Genomic DNA, 23,674 nt, shown 5'->3' with positions numbered 1-23,674 from the left:
GCTACATTAACAACTGTAATCATAATGTTAACTGTAGCTATATCTGTAACTATAACTATATAACTATAACAATAACCATAATGATTATGAAATGAGTAATGGTAATGATAATGATATAATAACCATAATGATAACTATAGCAATAATGATGACAATAACATTAATGATAGCAGTAACAATAGTGATAACATTAGTGATGATGATAACATTAGTAACCCTAAATTGTAATGACTGCGATAATGACAATAATAACGATAATAATTATATCAATAACGAAAAAAATGATTGTGTTAACGATCACAATAAAGATAATGACGGCAGTAATGACAGTAACATGTGAAGTCACAGATGCAGTGCACAGAAACCATTGCCTGTCATGAAGAGGAAAATAGCCTTAAGGAGTAAGGTGGCTGAGTGGTTAACACACATACCTACCAGTACAGTGTCCATGGGGGTGTTGGTTTGCTGCCTGCTCTAGTCCTTTCTCCAAAGTTTGACTGTAGAATTAAATGAAGAATCTCGTCCCTTTCTCCAAAGTTTGAATGTAGAATTAAATGAAGAATCTAGTCCTTTCTCCAAAGTTTGACTGTAGAATTAAACGAAGAATCTCACCCCTTCTTCAAAGTTTGACTGTAGAATTAAATGAAGAATCTCGTCATTCAGATGATGAGATGACCAGCCAAGGTCCAACCCTTGTGTGTCGTCCTCTGACAAGACTCTGCAGAAGAAGGCCACAGTACATGTGCTGTACCCAGAGTGACTAAACTCTGCAGAAGTCCACAGTACATGTGCTGTACCCAGAGTGACTAAACTCTGCAGAAGTCCACAGTACATGTGCTGTACCCAGAGTGACTAAACTCTGCAGAAGTCCACAGTACATGTGCTGTAGCCAGAGTGACTAAACTCTGCAGAAGTCCACAGTACATGTGCTGTACCCAGAGTGACTAAACTCTGCAGAAGTCCACAGTACATGTGCTGTACCCAGAGTGACTAAACTCTGCAGAAGAAGTCCACAGTACATGTGCTGTACCCAGAGTGACTAAACTCTGCAGAAGAAGTCCACAGTACATGTGCTGTACCCAGAGTGACTAAACTCTGCAGAAGAAGTCCACCCAGAGCCTGGCCAGCACGATGGGTCAAGTTGTTATCAGACATCTGCCTAACAGATGTGGTGTAGCACATATGGATTTGTCACAAAGTTAGTGTCACCTCCTTGAGAAACAGATACTGATACAGAGAAAGTAAAGTTTGAATTGTACATTACAGGTATGTTCAAGTTCCTGGACGAGTATTATGACAGTTTAAGTCGAGAGAAGAACAATGATGACCAGGCCAACCAGGGAACGGAGGGGTCTGTTGTCATCATGGCCATTGATAAACACAAAAGGTGGGTTCACAGGTGTGTGTGTGTGTATGTGTGTGGTTGTGTGTGTATGTGTGTGTGTGCCACTAGAAAATTAAGATAGGAACAGGGGGGGAGAGCGAGAGAGAGAGAGAGGGGGAGAACATTATTTTCAGAAAGAGACAGAACAGCAATGGAGGACATATCACACACACACACACACACACACACACACACACACACACACACATTCCCTCCAGATATGAATGGGTACCTGACTTTAGACACAGAACATGAATTCACTGCCTTCCTATGACGAGCCTCAGACACAGAACATGAATTCACTGCCTTCCTATGACAAGCCTCAGACACAGAACATGAATTCACTGCCTTCCTATGACGAACCTCAGACACAGAACATGAATTCACTGCCTTCCTGTGACGAACCTCAGACACAGAACATGAATTCACTGCCTTCCTATGTCGAGCCTCAGACACAGAACATGAATTCACTGCCTTCCTATGACGAACCTCAGACACAGAACATGAATTCACTGCCTTCCTGTGACGAACCTCAGACACAGAACATGAATTCACTGCCTTCCTATGTCGAGCCTCAGACACAGAACATGAATTCACTGCCTTCCTATGTCGAGCCTCAGACACAGAACATGAATTCACTGCCTTCCTGTGGCGAACCTCAGACACAGAACATGAAGTCACTGTCCCCATGGCTGAAAAACCCTCTAACCCTCCTTCATGACTGTAAACCGTTATTTATGATTTTCATGACAGATAAATATGATTCTGATTCTGACTAACACATACTTTGTATTCCTTTTTCTGTCGATAATGTTGAGTGCACACACAGTTTGACCCTCATTCTAGCCAAGACCCGGAGCGGAAAGCCAAGAAAGCCAGAAAGAAATCCAAGGAAAGGGAAAAGACTCCTGACAGATTGGCACTGGTAAGAGTTATCTTTGCTTTTTCAACTTGTTTTGATTCCAACTTTTGGTTCTTTTGCTTTGTTTTGCTGTTACGTTGTGCATTCTGTGTGTGTGTGTGTGTGTCTGTGTGTGTGTGTGTGTGTCTATGTGTGTGTGTGTGTGTGTGTGTGTGTCTATGTGTGTGTGTGTGTGTGTGTGTATGTGCAGTCTTTAACTTTATACTACTCACTGTGATATTGGATGTTCGTATGCGTGTGTGTCTATGTGTGTGTGTCTATGTGTGTGTATTTGTCACTGTGTGTAAGTGTGTGTATTTGTCTTTGTGTGTGCATATGTGAAAAATAATTTCCAAGCTTTAATACTTGCTAATGTTTCCCCCCATTATTGTGGTGTGAATTACCTTGATATTGTGGTGTGAATTACCTTGATATTGTGGTGTGAATTACCTTGAATTACCTTGATATTGTGGTGTGAATTACCTTGATATTGTGGTGTGAATTACCTTGATATTGTGGTGTGAATTACCTTGAATTACCTTGATATTGTGGTGTGAATTACCTTGATATTGTGGTGTGAATTACCTTGATATTGTGGTGTGAATTACCTTGATATTGTGGTGTGAATTACCTTGAATTACCTTGATATTGTGGTGTGAATTACCTTGATATTGTGGTGTGAATTACCTTGAATTACCTTGATATTGTGGTGTGAATTACCTTGAATTACCTTGATATTGCGGTGTGAATTACCTTGATATTGTGGTGTGAATTACCTTGATATTGTGGTGTGAATTACCTTGAATTACCTTGATATTGTGGTGTGAATTACCTTGATATTGTGGTGTGAATTACCTTGATATTGTGGTGTGAATTACCTTGAATTACCTTGATATTGTGGTGTGAATTACCTTGATATTGTCACAACTTTGTTGTTGGGCTGTCCCTTGTGCAGTGTATGTGTTTTTGTACTGGTGTCATGGTGATCAGTGTTGGTACCATTTGCTGGCATTACTTCAGTGTGTTGTTTGTGTTGATGTTGTTGTCATTACTTCATTGTGTTGATGTTGTTGTCATTACTTCAGTGTGTTGATGTTGTTGTCATTACTTCATTGTGTTGATGTTGTTGTCATTACTTCAGTGTGTTGTGTTGATGTTGTTGTCATTATTTCATTGTGTTGATGTTGTTGTCATTACTTCATTGTGTTGATGTTGTTGTCATTACTTCATTGTGTTGTGTTGATGTTGTTGTCATTACTTCATTGTGTTGATGTTGTTGTCATTACTTCATTGTGTTGATGTTGTTGTCATTACTTCAGTGTGTTGATGTTGTTGTCATTACTTCATTGTGTTGATGTTGTTGTCATTACTTCATTGTGTTGATGTTGTTGTCATTACTTCATTGTGTTGTGTTGATGTTGTTGTCATTACTTCATTGTGTTGTGTTGATGTTGTTGTCATTACTTCATTGTGTTGATGTTGTTGTCATTATTTCATTGTGTTGATGTTGTTGTCATTACTTCAGTGTGTTGTGTTGATGTTGTTGTCATTATTTCATTGTGTTGATGTTGTTGTCATTATTTCATTGTGTTGTGTTGATGTTGTTGTCATTATTTCATTGTGTTGATGTTGTTGTCATTATTTCATTGTGTTGATGTTGTTGTCATTACTTCATTGTGTTGTGTTGATGTTGTTGTCATTATTTCATTGTGTTGATGTTGTTGTCATTACTTCAGTGTGTTGATGTTGTTGTCATTACTTCATTGTGTTGTTTTGATGTTGTTGTCATTACTTCATTGTGTTGATGTTGTTGTCATTACTTCATTGTGTTGTGTTGATGTTGTCATTACTTCATTGTGTTGATGTTGTTGTCATTACTTCATTGTGTTGTTTTTCCTGGTTCAACCCCTTGACTGCTGTATGGGCTGAAATCAGGTCAGACTGCTGTATGGGCTGAAATCAGGTCAGACTGCTGTATGGGCTGAAATCAGGTCACACTGCTGTATGGGCTGAAATCAGGTCACACTGCTGTATGGGCTGAAATCAGGTCAGACTGCTGTATGGGCTGAAATCAGGTCACACTGCTGTATGGGCTGAAATCAGGTCACACTGCTGTATGGGCTGAAATCAGGTCAGACTGCTGTATGGCCTGAAATCAGGTCACACTGCTGTATGGGCTGAAATCAGGTCACACTGCTGTATGGGCTGAAATCAGGTCACACTGCTGTATGGGCTGAAATCAGGTCACACTGCTGTATGGGGTGAAATCAGGTCAGACTGCTGTATGGGCTGAAATCAGGTCACACTGCTGTATGGGGTGAAATCAGGTCAGACTGCTGTATGGCCTGAAATCAGGTCACACTGCTGTATGGGCTGAAATCAGGTCACACTGCTGTATGGGCTGAAATCAGGTCAGACTGCTGTATAGGCTGAAATCAGCTCAGACTGCTGTATGGCCTGAAATCAGGTCACACTGCTGTATGGGGTGAAATCAGGTCACACTGCTGTATGGGGTGAAATCAGGTCAGACTGCTGTATAGGCTGAAATCAGCTCAGACTGCTGTATGGCCTGAAATCAGGTCACACTGCTGTATGGGGTGAAATCAGGTCACACTGCTGTATGGGCTGAAATCAGGTCAGACTGCTGTATGGGCTGAAATCAGGTCACACTGCTGTATGGGCTGAAATCAGGTCACACTGCTGTATGGGCTGAAATCAGGTCACACTGCTGTATGGGCTGAAATCAGGTCACACTGCTGTATGGGCTGAAATCAGCTCAGACTGCTGTGCATTGGAGAGGCACTGTGTATTATTGTTTGCTCTTTTTAGTCAGTGAATGTCATTTGCCGAACTAACGCTGTCCCAAGAGGAAGATGTCAAGATACAGAATGCTGACTGACATCCTGACCTGTAAGCTGTGTCTGATCTCAGTGAGGTGACAGCCCTTAACTGACATCCTGACCTGTAAGCTGTGTCTGATCTCAGTGAGGTGACAGCCCTTCACTGACATCCTGACCTGTAAGCACTGTCTGATCTCAGTGAGGTGACAGCCCTTCACTGTCATCCTGACCTGTAAGCTGTGTCTGATCTCAGTGAGGTGACAGCCCTTCACTGACATCCTGACCTGTAAGCTGTGTCTGATCTCAGCGAGGTGACAGCCCTTCACTGTCATCCTGACCTGTAAGCTGTGTCTGATCTCAGTGAGGTGACAGCCCTTCACTGACATCCTGACCTGTAAGCTGTGTCTGATCTCAGTGAGGTGACAGCCCTTCACTGACATCCTGACCTGTAAGCTGTGTCTGACCTCAGTGAGGTGACAGCCCTTCACTGACATCCTGACCTGTAAGCACTGTCTGATCTCAGTGAGGTGACAGCCCTTCACTGACATCCTGACCTGTAAGCACTGTCTGATCTCAGTGAGGTGACAGCCCTTCACTGACATCCTGACCTGTAAGCTGTGTCTGATCTCAGTGAGGTGACAGCCCTTCACTGACATCCTGACCTGTAAGCACTGTCTGATCTCAGTGAGGTGATAGCCCTTCACTGACATCCTGACCTGTAAGCACTGTCTGATCTCAGTGAGGTGACAGCCCTTCACTGACATCCTGACCTGTAAGCTGTGTCTGACCTCAGTGAGGTGACAGTCCTTCACTGACATCCTGACCTGTAAGCTGTGTCTGATCTCAGTGAGGTGACAGCCCTTCACTGTCATCCTGACCTGTAAGCTGTGTCTGATCTCAGTGAGGTGACAGCCCTTCACTGACATCCTGACCTGTAAGCTGTGTCTGATCTCAGTGAGGTGACAGCCTTTCACTGACATCCTGACCTGTAAGCTGTGTCTGACCTCAGTGAGGTGACAGCCCTTCACTGACATCCTGACCTGTAAGCTGTGTCTGACCTCAGTGAGGTGACAGCCATTTGGTAACGGACAAACACAGCAGCAGCAGTTGAGGGGTTAATGGTTTTTCATGGTTCATTTCCTATGTGTGAACATCTTGGGTGCAACGGCCAACGCCTTTGAATCTAGGTCATGTGTTTTATGGCTCTGCTTCATGTGGTGTGTGGTGTGTGAGGTGTGTGTGTGGTGTGTGCGGTGTGTGGTGTGTGGTGTGTGCGAGTGGCCACTATCGTCCTCTGCTGGTTTGGGTTTGAAATGAAACGTATGGCATTTTCTGACTGCAGACTTCCCCTTTTCAGGTATGTCGTTTTACCCTCAGCTTGGCACTTCTTGTAGATGACAGCAACATGTATACATCGCTTTGTAGACTTTCTTGACCTTTCCTTCATTTTCTACACTGTGGAATCCACTTGTTGGGCTGTGGTTTTCTGTGTGTCTGGGCTGTTAGTTTTAAAAGCCTTGAAGATCTATAGTTCTCAATTTATTTTCTAAAGCCAGTTGCAATGTAGAAGACCAAAGGCACAGCCATTGTGCCAAAGTATGTAAACATGGGATGTTTTTAGTCAAATTATTGTTTTGTTTCTTTTCCAATGACAAAGCATACGACAAAAAAGAAAGGAAAGAAGAACAAGAAAAGCTTGATGAGTAGGAACAAGATGTGGACCGTAGGACAGGATCACACACACACACACATGGAGACACACACTCACGGAGACACACACACACGGAGACACACACACACACACACACAGGCACGCACGCAGGCACACACGCATGCACACACACACACACACACACACATACACACACACACAATCAGACCATGATTACATCAGACCCTTGGTGTACTGTGCAGCAGAGGGTGTCTGTCAGTGTATCAGATAAAATGTCATTTCTAGGAGAAAGAAATTCCTCTGTGTTTTTCTGGTGACCTTCAGAATGGGTTCCAGTCTTCACCTATCACCAGTGACACGTTTCATTTTCTCTAGGACACGTCCGGGTGAAAGGGTGAGATGGGGTTGGAACCTAGACCCTGACGGACAATGTATACACTAGTGAAAGGTTACACAATAGTTAAGACGCTTCTCTTCTTCTTCATGTTGGTGAGCGTCTGGATTCCAACTGCAGTTTCGTCCTTTCTCCCAAGTCTGACCTGAGCATCCAGTCGTTCAGATGAGATGACAAACCGAGGTCCCGTGTGCAGCACGCACTCAATGCGCTGTAAAAGAACCCATGGCAATAAGAGTGTTGTCGTCTGGCACAGTTCTGTAGCAGAAATCCACTCTGATGTGTGCAGGCCTGACAAGTACGTTGGGTTAGGCTGCTGATAAGACACCTGACTAGCAAGGGGCTTGGTGTGTGTGGATTTGCCCGAACGCAGTGACGCTTCCTTGAGAAACTGAAACTGAAATTCATGAGATAGAACATCGGTACAGAACAGGATTTTTTCCCTGTGGATAAAGAATTTCCCCCCGGAGTGACTGGTTATTGAGTGAATGTAGAATGTTTCACTTGTATATAGTCCCAGCAAGTCTGACGTATGTGCTGATCTGGAGACTTCATTCAGCCCTGGCATACATTGTCATGCATATTAAGAATTACTATCTTCGGGTCATACTGTTTTCTTCTATGGGCTTCATTTACAGCAATATAAGCATGTTGCATTTAGAATTTGACACGTGTTTTGTGTGAGTACGTGTGTGTGTGTGTGTGTGTGTGTGAATGTATGTGTGTGTATGTATGCATGTATGTATGTGTGTGTGTGTGTGTGTGTGCGTGCAAACAAGTATTTTTATGTGTATGTAAAGCTCTGTGTGTGTGTGTGTCTGTGTGTGCGTGTGTGCGTGTACGTGCTTGCATGCATGCGAGCATACAGGTGAGAAGTTGAGACACACGTGAGAGTGGAGTGGGTATATATGTATATGTCTGACAATTTGTATTATATGTTTTGCAGATAAAAGAAATAAAGAAATCAGTTTAGAAATGTCTGACAGTCATATTTGTGAAGAAAGACCAGTTGATTGTGCTGTCAGAGTGAGCTTGCACATAGCACAGTGGCTAGTCAGGCTAGAGACACTGTCATGTAGATTGCCTCAAATGTAATTCACACTTTTTTCTTCTCATTTCTATCTGTCTTCTTATTAGTCATACTTTTTTTCACTGTATTTCCTGCTTTCTTCTTTTCCCTCTCTTTTCCCCCCACGTCAGTTTACAAGTTCGTTGGAACAAGTGCGTGTGACATTATGTGTGACATTATAACAGATAACCACAGGCTTAATGTCACAGGAGCCAATAGTTCCACGGTAAATGGTCATGAAAAGAATGCTACTGGATCTGTTGATATTTCGGATATAATATGCATACAGCACAGAGTCAACCCTGGAAAAGAGGAAGAAGAAGAAGTTCATATAAATTCTATGAATAATATCCAATTGAATACAGGTATTGGAACTAGTAATAACAATGAAACTGTCAACAAGATTAGTAAGGACGTAGTTAATGATATAAACGATGCTGATACAAAAGACGATGGTAATGTCAATAACTCATCTATTTCTTACAAAAGAACTTTGCCTTGTGTAGCATTTAATGTATGTGGGATAAAAAGTAAATTGATTATTCCAGAATTTCATTTGCTTCTAAAGAATTACGACATTGTTGCAATATCAGAAAGTAAACTGGACGATCAAAATGTTATTGATATGCCAGGATATATTGTTTTTACAAAAACAGAGGAAAACACACAAGGAAATCCGGAGGAATTCTGCTGCTGATCAAGGAGTGTCTTGTTGAATCTATTAAAGTTTTTGAATGCTCTAACAAAGCAGATGTTATAAATCCTTCATTGAAGAGCTACTACGCTTTTGTTGATTATGAGCTAAGTCCAAATGTCTTATTTTTCAAATTAGATAAACGCATACTTGGTCATTCTGTTTTATTTGGTTGTGTATACATCCCTCCTGAAAATTCCAGGTATTACGACAGAGAGTCCATGCTTAGTCTTGAAAACGTGTTGACCCTCATGAATGCTTATCACTTTTGTCTGCTACGCTACCAGATTATATGATAGATGCATTACAGGAAAGTGATGATTTAACAAATGGTGAATATCTTGTGAGTGAAGAGAGTCCATCCGTTACATTACCTGATGCATTACAGGAAAGTGATGATTTAACTAATGGTGAATATCTTGTGAGTGAAGAGAGTCCATCCGTTACATTACCTGATGCATTACAGGAAAGTGATGATTTAACTAATGGTGAATATCTTGTGAGTGAAGAGAGTCCATCCGTTACATTACCTGATGCATTACAGGAAAGTGATGATTTAACTAATGGTGAATATCTTGTGAGTGATGAGAGTCCATCCGTTACATTACCTGATGCATTACAGGAAAGTGATGATTTAACTAATGGTGAATATCTTATGAGTGAAGAGAGTCCATCCGTTGCATTACCTGTTAGATTCTAATCGGATACTGGAAGCAGTCACATGGGCCACACATTATTAGATTTCTTTAAGATGGTAAGGGCATGTATTAATGGCTGTGTTGACTGTTCCATGAGGTACACGTGCAAAGATGTCAGTGTTGTTGACTACGTCATTGTTTCTAGTGTTGTTGACTACGTCATTGTTTCTAGTGTTGTTGACTACGTCATTGTTTCTAGTGTTGTTGACTACGTCAGTGTTTCTAGTGTTGTTGACTACGTCAGTGTTTCTAGTGTTGTTGACTACGTCATTGTTTCTAGTGTTGTTGACGACGTCATTGTTTCTAGTGTTGTTGACTACGTCATTGTTTCTAGTGTTGTTGACTACGTCATTGTTTCTCTTGATTTGTTCCGTAGTGTTTCTGATTTTCAAGTGTTAGAATTCAGTGATTTCTATTCTGATGTGCATTGTGCAATATGTGTTGTCTTCACTGCAGTCCATAATGTGGAAGTGGTGACCAAACCTTTAAGCGAAGGTACAGAAAGTCCTAGTCATAGAATTGATGTGATTTCACGTCCAAAGTGGTTTAAAGACAGTGCAGAGAAATATGTTTGTAAACTAGATCTAGATGATAGGGAAATAGAAAAAGTAAATGTTGTTATTGAACAGATGTTGGTAAGTGACATCTTTTTCTCAGGGTGACATTGATGATGTTTGCTTGAATATAACTTATATTATGAGGAATGCTGCATATGATTTAGGTCTATACAAAAAAAAAAAGAAAAAAAAAAGAAGCGTAAAAATCATGACTGGAAAAACGATGACTTTCCGTGGTTTGACAGAGTACGAGAGTAAAAGAAAGTAATTTTTTCATGAAAAAATATCTTTAAAAGGAGTAAAGATACAAACAGTGGGAAATTGAGGGTTGCAAGTAAAGCTTACAAGAAGCAGTTAAGAATTTCATTCAGGAAATTTCAATCAAATCTAATCAAGAAGATCTGTAGTCTGAAGGGTAGTGATCTGAAATCGTTTTGGAAGTTATTAAATGGGTCTGTACCGGAGAAACATCATACGTATGTAAAGATAACGTGCGAATCCTTCATGAATCACTTTCAAAGCTTGTATACTGAAGACTCCGCATTTGAAAACAATTTTGTCCCTACAGGAAATCAAACCGGCGCTCTCATAAACAGACCGTTTTCGGAAAAAGAAGTTTCTGAAGTGTTAAAAAGACTGAAAATCAATAAAGCTTGTGGGTCAGATGGTGTTAAACCGAACTCCTGAAATCAGCTGATCTAAAAATGAGAAAACTTTTAACAATTTTTTTCAATCTTGTTTTGATATCAGGAAAAGTCCCCTCTGACAGGACAGTTGGTGTGTTGTACAAAAACAAAGGTAGTGCCTCAGACCCCGATAATTACAGAGGCATATGAATCTTGAGTTGCTTTGGTAAAGCGTTCTCAAGTGTTCTTAGTAACAGAATTAATAGCATGTTTAAAGAATTTGATTCTGTTGGGGCAGAGCAGGTAGGATTCAGGTTGGGCCATTCCATTTTTGACCTGAGCGACTGATACTGTCTGACTCTGTGTGTGTGTGTGTGTGTGTGTGTGTTTCTTTCTGTAATATCTGTTCACATCATGCTTCAGGCAGCTCAGTATGTCTGTATGTTAGTGACAGTTTTCTCATATTGCTCTGTGTGTCTGATTCCCCGATGTCGATGTTAACTAACGTGTGAACTGTGTTCTTTTGTATTTCATCCATGTCAGAATGACATGCACTTACTGTCCTTTGAATAGATTCACCACGCAAACTGTCCTTTGAATAGATTCACCACGCAAATAGTGTGTTATGATCATTATGAGTGTATCGCTTTACACTTTTTTTTATTTTCTCTGCACACATTCTTTGTTTTTCTTCTTAGATATATATATATATATATATATATATATATATATATATATATATACTCTGCACAGAAAAAAGTTTACTTGAAAGGCCTGTGGTGGCTTGTTTCTGACCAGTTGTTTTTCTTCATCTTTAAGGATTTTTGTTTCTTTGATTGCTTCTTTTAGACTGATTGTTTCATGTGCTGGTTCTGTCACTATTTTGACATTTTTGCAGTTCTGTGAAAATGGCATGAATATATGTATACACATATATATACATATGTATATATATATATATATATATATAATATGTGTGTGTGTGTCACTGTGTTGTGTGTGAGCGTGTGCATGTGTGTGTGCTTGTGTGTGTGTGTGTGTGTGTGTGTGTGTGTGTGTGTGACCATGGTGTGTCCACTGTCTCCACAGCACGACATGCAGGAGGCTCTGGGAATCCCCCGTGGAATGCGTGCCGACAAGTTTGTCAAACCCAAACCGTGAGTGGGTTCTCTCATTCGGTGTGTCTGTTTAACTCTCTGTGTGTCATCAGAATGGACAACAGTTTCTTGTGACTTCCCTTTTATCAAGTCCCTTAGGTAATTTTCTTTCAGTGTACTTCTGTTTATTTTAAATATTCATCTTTGCCACCCACCATTTTCCTGTTTTCCCAACCCATCATACAACCCCCTCCCCCTGTCCCACCTCATTCATTTATTTCTTTTTAAATGATCACATTCAAATGTGAAAGTCAGTACTTGAACAAAAAGTCACAATCACCAGTATATCAATGTGTGAGGGACATTGAACAAAATTCCTCCTCCTGGTGGCATACCTGTACCCAGACCTCTGGCCAGCTCCAGCAAGCCTGACGCAGAGAGGGAAGCCGGAACAGAGGTATGGGAACAATGATGAGCTACTCCAAATGAAGTGCCATTCAGCTCACCAACCTGAAGCCCCTGTGGCAAACAGACCAGCATGGAGATCACTCAGCACCGTTCAGCACACCAACCTGAAGCCCCTGTGGCAAACAGACCAGCATGGAGGTCACTCATTTTTAGAATGATGGCTGACTTTGAAGATGACCGGCGACAATGTCTTGCTACTGCAACAACCTGATAACACATCTCAGGGTCTGCCCCTCCCCAGACAACAGACTACCTGTAACACCAACGTTCCTCCCTCCCCAGACAACAGACTACCTGTAACATCAACGTTCCTCCCTCCCCAGACAACAGACTACCTGTAACACCAACGTCCCTCCCTCCCCAGACAACAGACTACCTGTAACACCAACGTCCCTCCCTCCCCAGACAACAGACTACCATTGTAACACCAACGTTCCTCCCTCCCCAGACAACAGACTACCATTGTAACACCAACGTTCCTCCCTCCCCATCCAACAGACTACCTGTAACACCAACATCCCTCCCTCCCCAGACAACAGACTACCTGTAACATCAACGTTCCTCCCTCCCCAGACAACAGACTACCTGTAACACCAACATCCCTCCCTCCCCAGACAACAGACTACCATTGTAACACCAACGTTCCTCCCTCCCCATCCAACAGACTACCTGTAACACCAACATCCCTCCCTCCCCAGACAACAGACTACCTGTAACATCAACGTTCCTCCTTCCCCAGACAACAGACTACCTGTAACACCAACGTTCCTCCCTCCCCAGACAACAGACTACCTGTAACATCAACGTTCCTCCCTCCCCAGACAACAGACTACCTGTAACACCAACGTCCCTCCCTCCCCAGACAACAGACTACCATTGTAACACCAACGTCCCTCCCTCCCCAGACAACAGACTACCTGTAACACCAACGTCTCTCCCTCCCCAGACAACAGACTACCATTGTAACATCAACGTCCCTCCCTCCCCAGACAACAGACTACCATTGTAACACCAACGTCTCTCCCTCCCCAGACAACAGACTACCATTGTAACACCAATGTCCCTCCCTCCCCAGACAACAGACTGCCTGTAACATCAACGTTCCTCCTTCCCCAGACAACAGACTACCTGTAACACCAACGTTCCTCCCTCCCCAGACAACAGACTACCTGTAACACCAACGTTCCTCCCTCCCCAGACAACAGACTACCTGTAACACCAACGTTCCTCCCTCCCCAGACAACAGACTACCTGTAACATCAACGTTCCTCCCTCCCCAGACAACAGACTACCTGTAACACCAACGTCCCTCCCTCCCCAGACAACAGACTACCATTGTAACACCAACGTCCCTCCCTCCCCAGACAACAGACTACCTGTAACACCAACGTCTCTCCCTCCCCAGACAACAGACTACCATTGTAACATCAACGTCCCTCCCTCCCCAGACAACAGACTACCATTGTAACACCAACGTCTCTCCCTCCCCAGACAACAGACTACCATTGTAACACCAACGTTCCTCCCTCCCCAGACAACAGACTACCTGTAACACCAACGTTCCTCCCTCCCCAGACAACAGACTACCTGTAACACCAACGTTCCTCCCTCCCCAGACAACAGACTGCCTGTAACATCAACGTCCCTCCCTCCCCAGACAACAGACTACCTGTAATACCAACGTTCCTCCCTCCCCAGACAACAGACTACCTGTAACACCAATGTCCCTCCCTCCCCAGACAACAGACTGCCTGTAACATCAACGTCCCTCCCTCCCCAGACAACAGACTACCTGTAATACCAACGTTCCTCCCTCCCCAGACAACAGACTACCTGTAACATCAACGTCCCTCCCTCCCCAGACAACAGACTACCTGTAACATCAACGTTCCTCCCTCCCCAGACAACAGACTACCTGTAACACCAATGTCCCTCCCTCCCCAGACAACAGACTACCATTGTAACATCAACGTTCCTCCCTCCCCAGACAACAGACTACCATTGTAACATCAACGTTCCTCCCTCGCCAGACAACAGACTACCATTGTAACATCAACGTTCCTCCCTCCCCAGACAATAGACTACCATTGTAACATCAACGTTCCTCCCTCCCCAGACAACAGACTACCTGTAACACCAACGTTCCTCCCTCGCCAGACAACAGACTACCTGTAACACCAACGTCCCTCCCTCCCCAGACAACAGACTACCATTGTAACACCAACGTTCCTCCCTCCCCAGACAACAGACTACCATTGTAACACCAACGTTCCTCCCTCCCCAGACAACAGACTACCATTGTAACACCAACGTTCCTCCCTCCCCAGACAACAGACTACCATTGTAACACCAACGTTCCTCCCTCCCCAGACAACAGACTACCTGTAACACCAACATCCCTCCCTCCCCAGACAACAGACTACCTGTAACACCAACGTCCCTCCCTCCCCAGACAACAGACTACCATTGTAACACCAACGTTCCTCCCTCCCCAGACAACAGACTACCATTGTAACACCAACGTTCCTCCCTCCCCAGACAACAGACTACCATTGTAACACCAACGTTCCTCCCTCCCCAGACAACAGACTACCATTGTAACACCAACGTTCCTCCCTCCCCAGACAACAGACTACCTGTAACACCAACATCCCTCCCTCCCCAGACAACAGACTACCTGTAACACCAACGTTCCTCCCTCCCCAGACAACAGACTACCTGTAACACCAACGTCCCTCCCTCCCCAGACAACAGACTGCCTGTAACATCAACGTTCCTCCCCATCCAACAGACTACCTGTAACACCAACATCCCTCCCTCCCCAGACAACAGACTACCTGTAACACCAACGTTCCTCCCTCCCCAGACAACAGACTACCTGTAACACCAACGTCCCTCCCTCCCCAGACAACAGACTACCATTGTAACACCAACTTCCCTCCCTCCCCAGACAACAGACTACCTGTAACACCAACGTTCCTCCCTCCCCAGACAACAGACTACCTGTAACACCAACATCTCTCCCTCCCCAGACAACAGACTACCTGTAACACCAATGTCCCTCCCTCCCCAGACAACAGACTACCTGTAACACCAACGTTCCTCCCTCCCCAGACAACAGACTACCTGTAACACCAACGTTCCTCCCTCCCCAGACAACAGACTACCTGTAACACCTGAGGTCACCTGTGTGCCTCCTGTCTTGGACAGTGGAGCCACCTGCAGTCCTTGTTGAGAACACAGAGAGCGTCGTCATGGGACAGTGATGGACCACCAAGGAGATGTCTTCAGGAGGTGCCATGGTCTGACTGATCACATCATGGGACAATGATGGACCACCAAGGAGATGTCTTCAGGAGGTGCCATGGTCTGACTGATCACATCTTGGGACAGTGATGGACCACCAAGGAGATGTCTTCAGGAGGTGCCGTGGTCTGACTGATCACATCTTGGGACAGTGATGGACCACCAAGGAGATGTCTTCAGGAGGTGCCGTGGTCTGACTGATCACATCTTGGGACAATGATGGACCACCAAGGAGATGTCTTCAGGAGGTGCCGTGGTCTGACTGATCACATCATGGGACAATGATGGACCACCAAGGAAATGTCTTCAGGAGGTGCCATGGTCTGACTGATCACATCATGGGACAATGGTGGACCACCAAGGAGATGTCTGCAGGAGGTGCCGTGGTCTGACTGATCACATCTTGGGACAATGATGGACCACCAAGGAGATGTCTTCAGGAGGTGCCGTGGTCTGACTGATCACATCATGGGACAATGATGGACCACCAAGGAGATGTCTTCAGGAGGTGCCGTGGTCTGACTGATCACATCTTGGGACAATGATGGACCACCAAGGAGATGTCTTCAGGAGGTGCCGTGGTCTGACAGATCACATCATGGGACAATGATGGACCACCAAGGAGATGTCTTCAGGAGGTGCCATGGTCTGACAGATCACATCATGGGACAATGATGGACCACCAAGGAGATGTCTTCAGGAGGTGCCGTGGTCTGACTGATCACATCATGGGACAATGATGGACCACCAAGGAGATGTCTTCAGGAGGTGCCGTGGTCTGACAGATCACATCATGGGACAATGATGGACCACCAAGGAGATGTCTTCAGGAGGTGCCGTGGTCTGACTGATCACATCATGGGACAATGATGGACCACCAAGGAGATGTCTTCAGGAGGTGCCGTGGTCTGACAGATCACATCATGGGACAATGATGGACCACCAAGGAGATGTCTTCAGGAGGTGCCGTGGTCTGACTGATCACATCATGGGACAATGATGGACCACCAAGGAGATGTCTTCAGGAGGTGCCATGGTCTGACTGATCACATCTTGGGACAATGATGGACCACCAAGGAGATGTCTTCAGGAGGTGCCGTGGTCTGACTGATCACATCATGGGACAATGATGGACCACCAAGGAGATGTCTTCAGGAGGTGCCGTGGTCTGACAGATCACATCATGGGACAATGATGGACCACCAAGGAGATGTCTTCAGGAGGTGCCGTGGTCTGACTGATCACATCATGGGACAATGATGGACCACCAAGGAGATGTCTTCAGGAGGTGCCGTGGTCTGACTGATCACATCATGGGACAATGATGGACCACCAAGGAGATGTCTTCAGGAGGTGCCGTGGTCTGACTGATCACATCTTGGGACAATGATGGACCACCAAGGAGATGTCTTCAGGAGGTGCCGTGGTCTGACTGATCACATCTTGGGACAATGATGGACCACCAAGGAGATGTCTTCAGGAGGTGCCGTGGTCTGACTGATCACATCATGGGACAATGATGGACCACCAAGGAGATGTCTTCAGGAGGTGCCGTGGTCTGACTGATCACATCTTGGGACAATGATGGACCACCAAGGAGATGTCTTCAGGAGGTGCCGTGGTCTGACTGATCACATCATGGGACAATGATGGACCACCAAGGAGATGTCTTCAGGAGGTGCCGTGGTCTGACAGATCACATCATGGGACAATGATGGACCACCAAGGAGATGTCTTCAGGAGGTGCCGTGGTCTGACTGATCACATCATGGGACAATGATGGACCACCAAGGAGATGTCTTCAGGAGGTGCCGTGGTCTGACTGATCACATCATGGGACAATGATGGACCACCAAGGAGATGTCTTCAGGAGGTGCCGTGGTCTGACTGATCACATCATGGGACAATGATGGACCACCAAGGAGATGTCTTCAGGAGGTGCCATGGTCTGACTGATCACATCATGGGACAATGATGGACCACCAAGGAGATGTCTTCAGGAGGTGCCGTGGTCTGACTGATCACATCATGGGACAATGATGGACCACCAAGGAGATGTCTTCAGGAGGTGCCATGGTCTGACTGATCACATCATGGGACAATGATGGACCACCAAGGAGATGTCTTCAGGAGGTGCCGTGGTCTGACTGATCACATCATGGGACAATGATGGACCACCAAGGAGATGTCTTCAGGAGGTGCCGTGGTCTGACTGATCACATCATGGGACAATGATGGACCACCAAGGAGATGTCTTCAGGAGGTGCCATGGTCTGACTGATCACATCATGGGACAATGATGGACCACCAAGGAGATGTCTTCAGGAGGTGCCGTGGTCTGACTGATCACTCAGGTGTGGGACATCTGATCCAGTGTTCACCAGTGGTCAGGGTTCCAGGCCCAGTTTGGGCATGGTGTTGGGTCCTTGGGAAAGGCAGTTTATTCTGATTTTCCTCACTCCATCCAGGTGTGAACGGGAACCTGACTTCATTGGGGAAGCAGAGATCAGGTTGGGTTCAATAGACAATAGGTCATATGACCGGAAGAACATAAAATCAATAGGTCATTTTGAAAATCAATAGGTCAAATATCACCCGTCCCGGGCTTTTTCAAACTTCAATAATGCACAAATGAAAGGAAAATGTAATACATTGGCCATTCTGGTCATTCATTGACTAGAAAAAAAAGAAGTTAAGAATGTCATTGATTTCTGACAAGAAAATGCAATGTTCTGGTCTTCTGCGTTGACTAGAAAACATATACGACTGGCTCATTTACTGCTGTCAGGCGATTATGCCTTGCGGGAAGATGATGCAAGGACAACCCTTGGTTTTGCAGCCTTCCATGCACCGAGGGCATCTTCGGGTGCCACCTTGCCCAGCTTGACAGAGAGCAGCTTGTTTTGTGTGAGGGGGTTCAGCCTGTTTCTGAGGGCTTCCAGTTTTCCCGGAACTGCACTCGGTTAATGCAAAAGTGGGAACGCCAATTCTTCTCGCCGAAGCTCGCGAAAGGCAGCGATAAAGATTCGTTTCGGATTTCGTTTCGTCACGGATCCGTATTTTAATAAACCAGTTTATAGTCATTTCCTGTAGGAGCAGACGACAAAGTGATCGCGATCGTTAAAGAGAGAGAGAGAGAGAGATGGTTACTTTGGTTGACCGACTGGTCATAAAAACAATAAGTCATGTGACCTGGCAACTTGAAAAACAATAGGTCATTTCAAAATTAAATGCGTCAATGACCGATGACCGATGTCGAACCTGATCCCTGGGGAAGGTTGAAATGTGGAAAGAGAATACAGGACCAACCTTCTTCTGCAGAGCTGTATATGAGTTCAGTGCCCCTTCTGCCGTTATGCTATGGGATCCTTTAACTTTTAACTTTTTATCTGTTTGTATTTGTCACTTCCTTTTTTGTGTCATGTCTTTGTCACTTCCTTTTTTGTGTCATGTCTTTGTCTTCTTTTCTTTTTTGTGTCATGTCTTTGTCGCTTCCTTTTTTGTGTCATGTCTTTGTCACTTCCTTTTTTGTGTCATGTCTTTGTCGCTTCCTTTTTTGTGTCATGTCTTTGTCTTCTTTTCTTTTTTGTGTCATGTCTTTGTCTTCTTTTCTTTTTTGTGTGAAGTTTGGGCCAGACCTCAGACCAGTTACAAGTTTAACTTCAGACTTTTATTATATTCATTATGGGCTAAATATAGCCCAGATATCGATGCATTTGATTTGATGAGATAAGAGTTCATCTTACCATTTTTGACTGAGTGATTGAAGCGTTACTTACATGAAGGTGTTTCATCTACCATCACTGGATGTCTCAATGTTTTTGACTTTGTTTTACATTCAGTATTAGTGATTTCTCCTGTACAAATAATGAATTCCTTTTTACAAATTCATTAAGTAATATTCTTTGATTGCACATCTGTTTATTTCATACATAAATCTTTTATTCCACTCTTTATTTGTCAGCCAAGAGAAGAGAAGACAGTGGAGATGACAACAATGGCTGACTCCCTACATCCCCCCCTCCCCCCCCCCCTCCCCCTGTTGACAGGTCAGCAGAGCTGTTGGAGTTCCATGAACACAAAGCCAGCAACAAATACCTGACACTGTCCCCCCCCCCCCTCCCCCCCTCCCCCTGTTGACAGGTCAGCAGAGCTGTTGGAGTTCCATGAACACAAAGCCAGCAACAAATACCTGACACTGTCCACCCCCCTCCTCCCCCCCTCCCCTTGTTGACAGGTCAGCAGAGCTGTTGGAGTTCCATGAACACAAAGCCAGCAACAAATACCTGACACTGTCCATCCCCTCCCCCCTCCCCCTGTTGACAGGTCAGCAGAGCTGTTGGAGTTCCATGAACACAAAGCCAGCAACAAATACCTGACACTGTCCCTGGAGCTGGCCAACAAGTTCAAAGAGGTTCAGGACGACAAGGCCATGACCCTGCATGACATTCTGGAACAGATGGAGAGGTGAGAGTGATGATGGTGATGGTGGTGGTGGTGGTGATGGTGATGGTGGTGGTGATGTTGATGATGGTGTGGTGGTGGTGGTGATGGTGATGGTGGTGATTGTGGTGGTGGTGATGGTGTTGATGGTGGTGATGGTGATAGTGGTGGTGATGGTGGTGGTGATGATGATGATGGTGATGGTGGTGGTGACGGTGATGATGATGATGGTGGTGGTGATGATGATGATGGTGATGGTGGTGGTGACGGTGATGATGATGATGGTGGTGATGGTGATGATGATGATGATGATAATGGTGTGTATTTAACAGAGAACGGCTGACCAAGTGCCAGACAAAGTACATGATGATGCAGACAGAGGTATATATATATCTATATATATCTGTGTGACAGAGAACGGCTGAGCAAGTGCCAGACAAAGTACATGATGATGCAGACAGCAACCAGCAGTGTGCACCGCGCCCTGTTGTCCATGAGGAGGGAAGGGGAACGACTCCTGCACAAACCTTCTGAGGACACGATGCAGAGAAAGTCTTCCTTCAGGGGGAACTGGTTAGTCACACTGACACACACTGACACACACACACTGACACACACAAAATCTTCCTTCAGGGAGAACTGGTCAGTCACACTGACACACACACACTGACACACACACAAGTCGAGTGATGGCCTAGAGGTAACGCGTCCGCCTAGGAAGTGAGAGAATCTGAGCGCGCTGGTTCGAACCACGGCTCAGCCACCGATATTTTCTCCCCCTCCACTAGACCTTGAGTGGTGGTCTGGACGCTAGTCATTCGGATGAGACGATAAACTGAGGTCCCGTGTGCAGCATGCACTTAGTGCACATAAAAGAACCCACAGCAACAAAAGGGTTGTTCCTGGCAAAATTCTGTAGAAAAATCCACTTCGATAGGAAAAACAAATGAAACTGCACGCAGGAAAAAATACAAACAAGAGAGGCAAGGCCTTCAAGACTCACTTGTGATACACTTAAAAAAATCCAAGCTTTTTATGTATTGAGTACAATTTCAAAATATAATGTTTAAGATGAGAAAGATCAGTTTAAAACAAATTAAGTCCCCTAGCATTAATTACAGAGTAATTTCCCTTTTTTACTATCTGTACCAAAACATTTGCAAAATAAATAAAACTTCCATGCTTAGCAAAAGAAGTTCTTGTTTGAACAAAAAAATGATAATAATGACTGCTCTTGTTGTTGGGTCAGAATATCAGATCAAAGTGCCAAGTTTAGAGAATACAAACAATATAACTATAACAGTAAATGCAGTTTGCATATAATTAGGCTTCATTTTTTATTTTTTTGTGCCCATCCCAGAGGTGCAGTATTGTTTTAAACAAGATGACTGGAAAGAACTGAATTTTTCCTATTTTAATGCCTAATTTGGTGTCAACTGACAAAGTATTTGCAGAGAAAATGTCAGTGTTAAAGTTTACCACGGACACACAGACACACACACACACACACACACACAGACAACCGAACACCGGGCAAAAACATAGACTCACTTTGTTTACACAAGTGAGTCAAAAATTGGGTGGCACTGTAGTGTAGATTGGACAACGTTAGGCCTCTGCCTGACAGATGTGGTGTGGCATGTATGGATTTGTCTGAGCACAGTGACACCTCCTTGAGGAAGTGAAAGTGAAAGTTGTTGTGATGTCAGGTACATGGATCTGGTGCAGAGAAAGTGAAAGTGAAAGTTGTTGTGATGTCAGGTACACGGACCTGGTGCAGAGGAAGTGAAAGTGAAAGTTGTTGTGATGTCAGGTACATGGATCTGGTGCAGAGAAAGGGAAAGTGAAAGTTGTTGTGATGTCAGGTACACAGACCTGGTGCAGAGGAAGTGAAAGTGAAAGTTGTTGTGATGTCAGGTTCACCAACCTGGTGCAGGGAAAGTGAAAGTTATTGTGATATCAGGTACATGGATCTGGTGCAGAGAAAGGGAAAGTGAAAGTTGTTGTGATGTCAGGTACACAGACCTGGTACAGGGCATCCCCAGTGAACAGAGAGAGCTGTGGTACTACCAGGCCATCCTCACCAAGCTCCGCAAGTATGGCCTGGTGAGTCATGTCTGTCTGTGTCTGTCTGTGTCTTCTCCTTAACTTTACTAGATTGGACATTTTCCTCACCAAACTGTGTGTGTCTGTCTGTGTCTTCACCTTACATCAGGTAGATTGGACATTGTCCTGGTGAGTCCATGTCTGTGTCTTCACCTTACGTCAGGTAGATTGGACATTGTCCTGGTGAGTCATGTCTGTGTCTTCACCTTACGTCAGGTAGATTGGACATTGTCCTGGTGAGTCATGTATGTGTCTTCACCTTACGTCAGGTAGATTGGACATTGTCCTGGTGAGTCCATGTCTGTGTCTTCACCTTACATCAGGTAGATTGGACATTGTCCTGGTGAGCCCATGTCTGTCTGTGTCTTCACCTTACATCAGGTAGATTGGACATTGTCCTGGTGAGTCATGTCTGTCTGTGTCTTCACCTTACGTCAGGTAGATTGGACATTGTCCTGGTGAGTCATGTCTGTCTGTGTCTTCACCTTACATCAGGTAGATTGGACATTGTCCTGGTGAGTCATGTCTGTCTGTGTCTTCACCTTACATCAGGTAGATTGGACATTGTCCTGGTGAGTCCATGTCTGTGTCTTCACCTTACATCAGGTAGATTGGACATTGTCCTGGTGAGTCATGTCTGTCTGTGTCTTCACCTTACGTCAGGTAGATTGGACATTGTCCTGGTGAGTCCATGTCTGTCTGTGTCTTCACCTTACATCAGGTAGATTGGACATTGTCCTGGTGAGTCATGTCTGTCTGTGTCTTCACCTTACGTCAGGTAGATTGGACATTGTCCTGGTGAGTCATGTCTGTCTGTGTCTTCACCTTACGTCAGGTAGATTGGACATTGTCCTGGTGAGTCATGTCTGTCTGTGTCTTCACCTTACATCAGGTAGATTGGACATTGTCCTGGTGAGCCCATGTCTGTCTGTGTCTTCACCTTACATCAGGTAGATTGGACATTGTCCTGGTGAGTCATGTCTGTCTGTGTCTTCACCTTACGTCAGGTAGATTGGACATTGTCCTGGTGAGTCATGTCTGTGTCTTCACCTTACGTCAGGTAGATTGGACATTGTCCTGGTGAGTCATGTCTGTCTGTGTCTTCACCTTACGTCAGGTAGATTGGACATTGTCCTGGTGAGTCATGTCTGTGTCTTCACCTTACGTCAGGTAGATTGGACATTGTCCTGGTGAGTCATGTCTGTCTGTGTCTTCACCTTACATCAGGTAGATTGGACATTGTCCTGGTGAGCCCATGTCTGTGTCTTCACCTTAAGTCAGGTAGATTGGACATTGTCCTGGTGAGTCATGTCTGTGTCTTCACCTTACGTCAGGTAGATTGGACATTGTCCTGGTGAGTCATGTCTGTCTGTGTCTTCACCTTACGTCAGGTAGATTGGACATTGTCCTGGTGAGTCC

The 23,674-nt window shown here is 44.6% G+C and overlaps 1 protein-coding gene across 6 annotated transcripts in view; it reads left to right on the top strand.

The window, feature by feature from the left end:
* Window positions 1-23,674, top strand: part of LOC143277069 (coiled-coil domain-containing protein 60-like) — a 96,333-nt gene that overhangs the window by 55,538 nt on the left and 17,121 nt on the right. For 5 of the 6 annotated variants that reach the window (XR_013053680.1, XM_076581805.1, XM_076581806.1 and 2 more), the window contains 7 exons: window positions 1,267-1,387; window positions 2,231-2,309; window positions 6,468-6,482; window positions 11,925-11,992; window positions 20,033-20,173; window positions 20,564-20,722; window positions 22,165-22,255. Coding sequence is in view for 5 of the 6 variants with exons in the window: in XM_076581805.1 (XP_076437920.1) it covers window positions 1,267-1,387; window positions 2,231-2,309; window positions 6,468-6,482; window positions 11,925-11,992; window positions 20,033-20,173; window positions 20,564-20,722; window positions 22,165-22,255 (674 nt within the window). In the remaining variant the exon portion in view is untranslated. The remainder of the gene's footprint in view (window positions 1-1,266; window positions 1,388-2,230; window positions 2,310-6,467; window positions 6,483-11,924; window positions 11,993-20,032; window positions 20,174-20,563; window positions 20,723-22,164; window positions 22,256-23,674) is intronic. The other variant, XM_076581807.1, reaches the window with a different exon arrangement.

The sequence above is a fragment of the Babylonia areolata genome, chromosome 33 (genome assembly GCF_041734735.1).
Source record: "Babylonia areolata isolate BAREFJ2019XMU chromosome 33, ASM4173473v1, whole genome shotgun sequence".
NCBI lineage: Eukaryota > Metazoa > Mollusca > Gastropoda > Neogastropoda > Buccinidae > Babylonia > Babylonia areolata.
The sequence above is the reverse complement of the archived record's forward strand: the minus strand, read 5'-3'. Positions and strand labels throughout refer to the sequence as shown.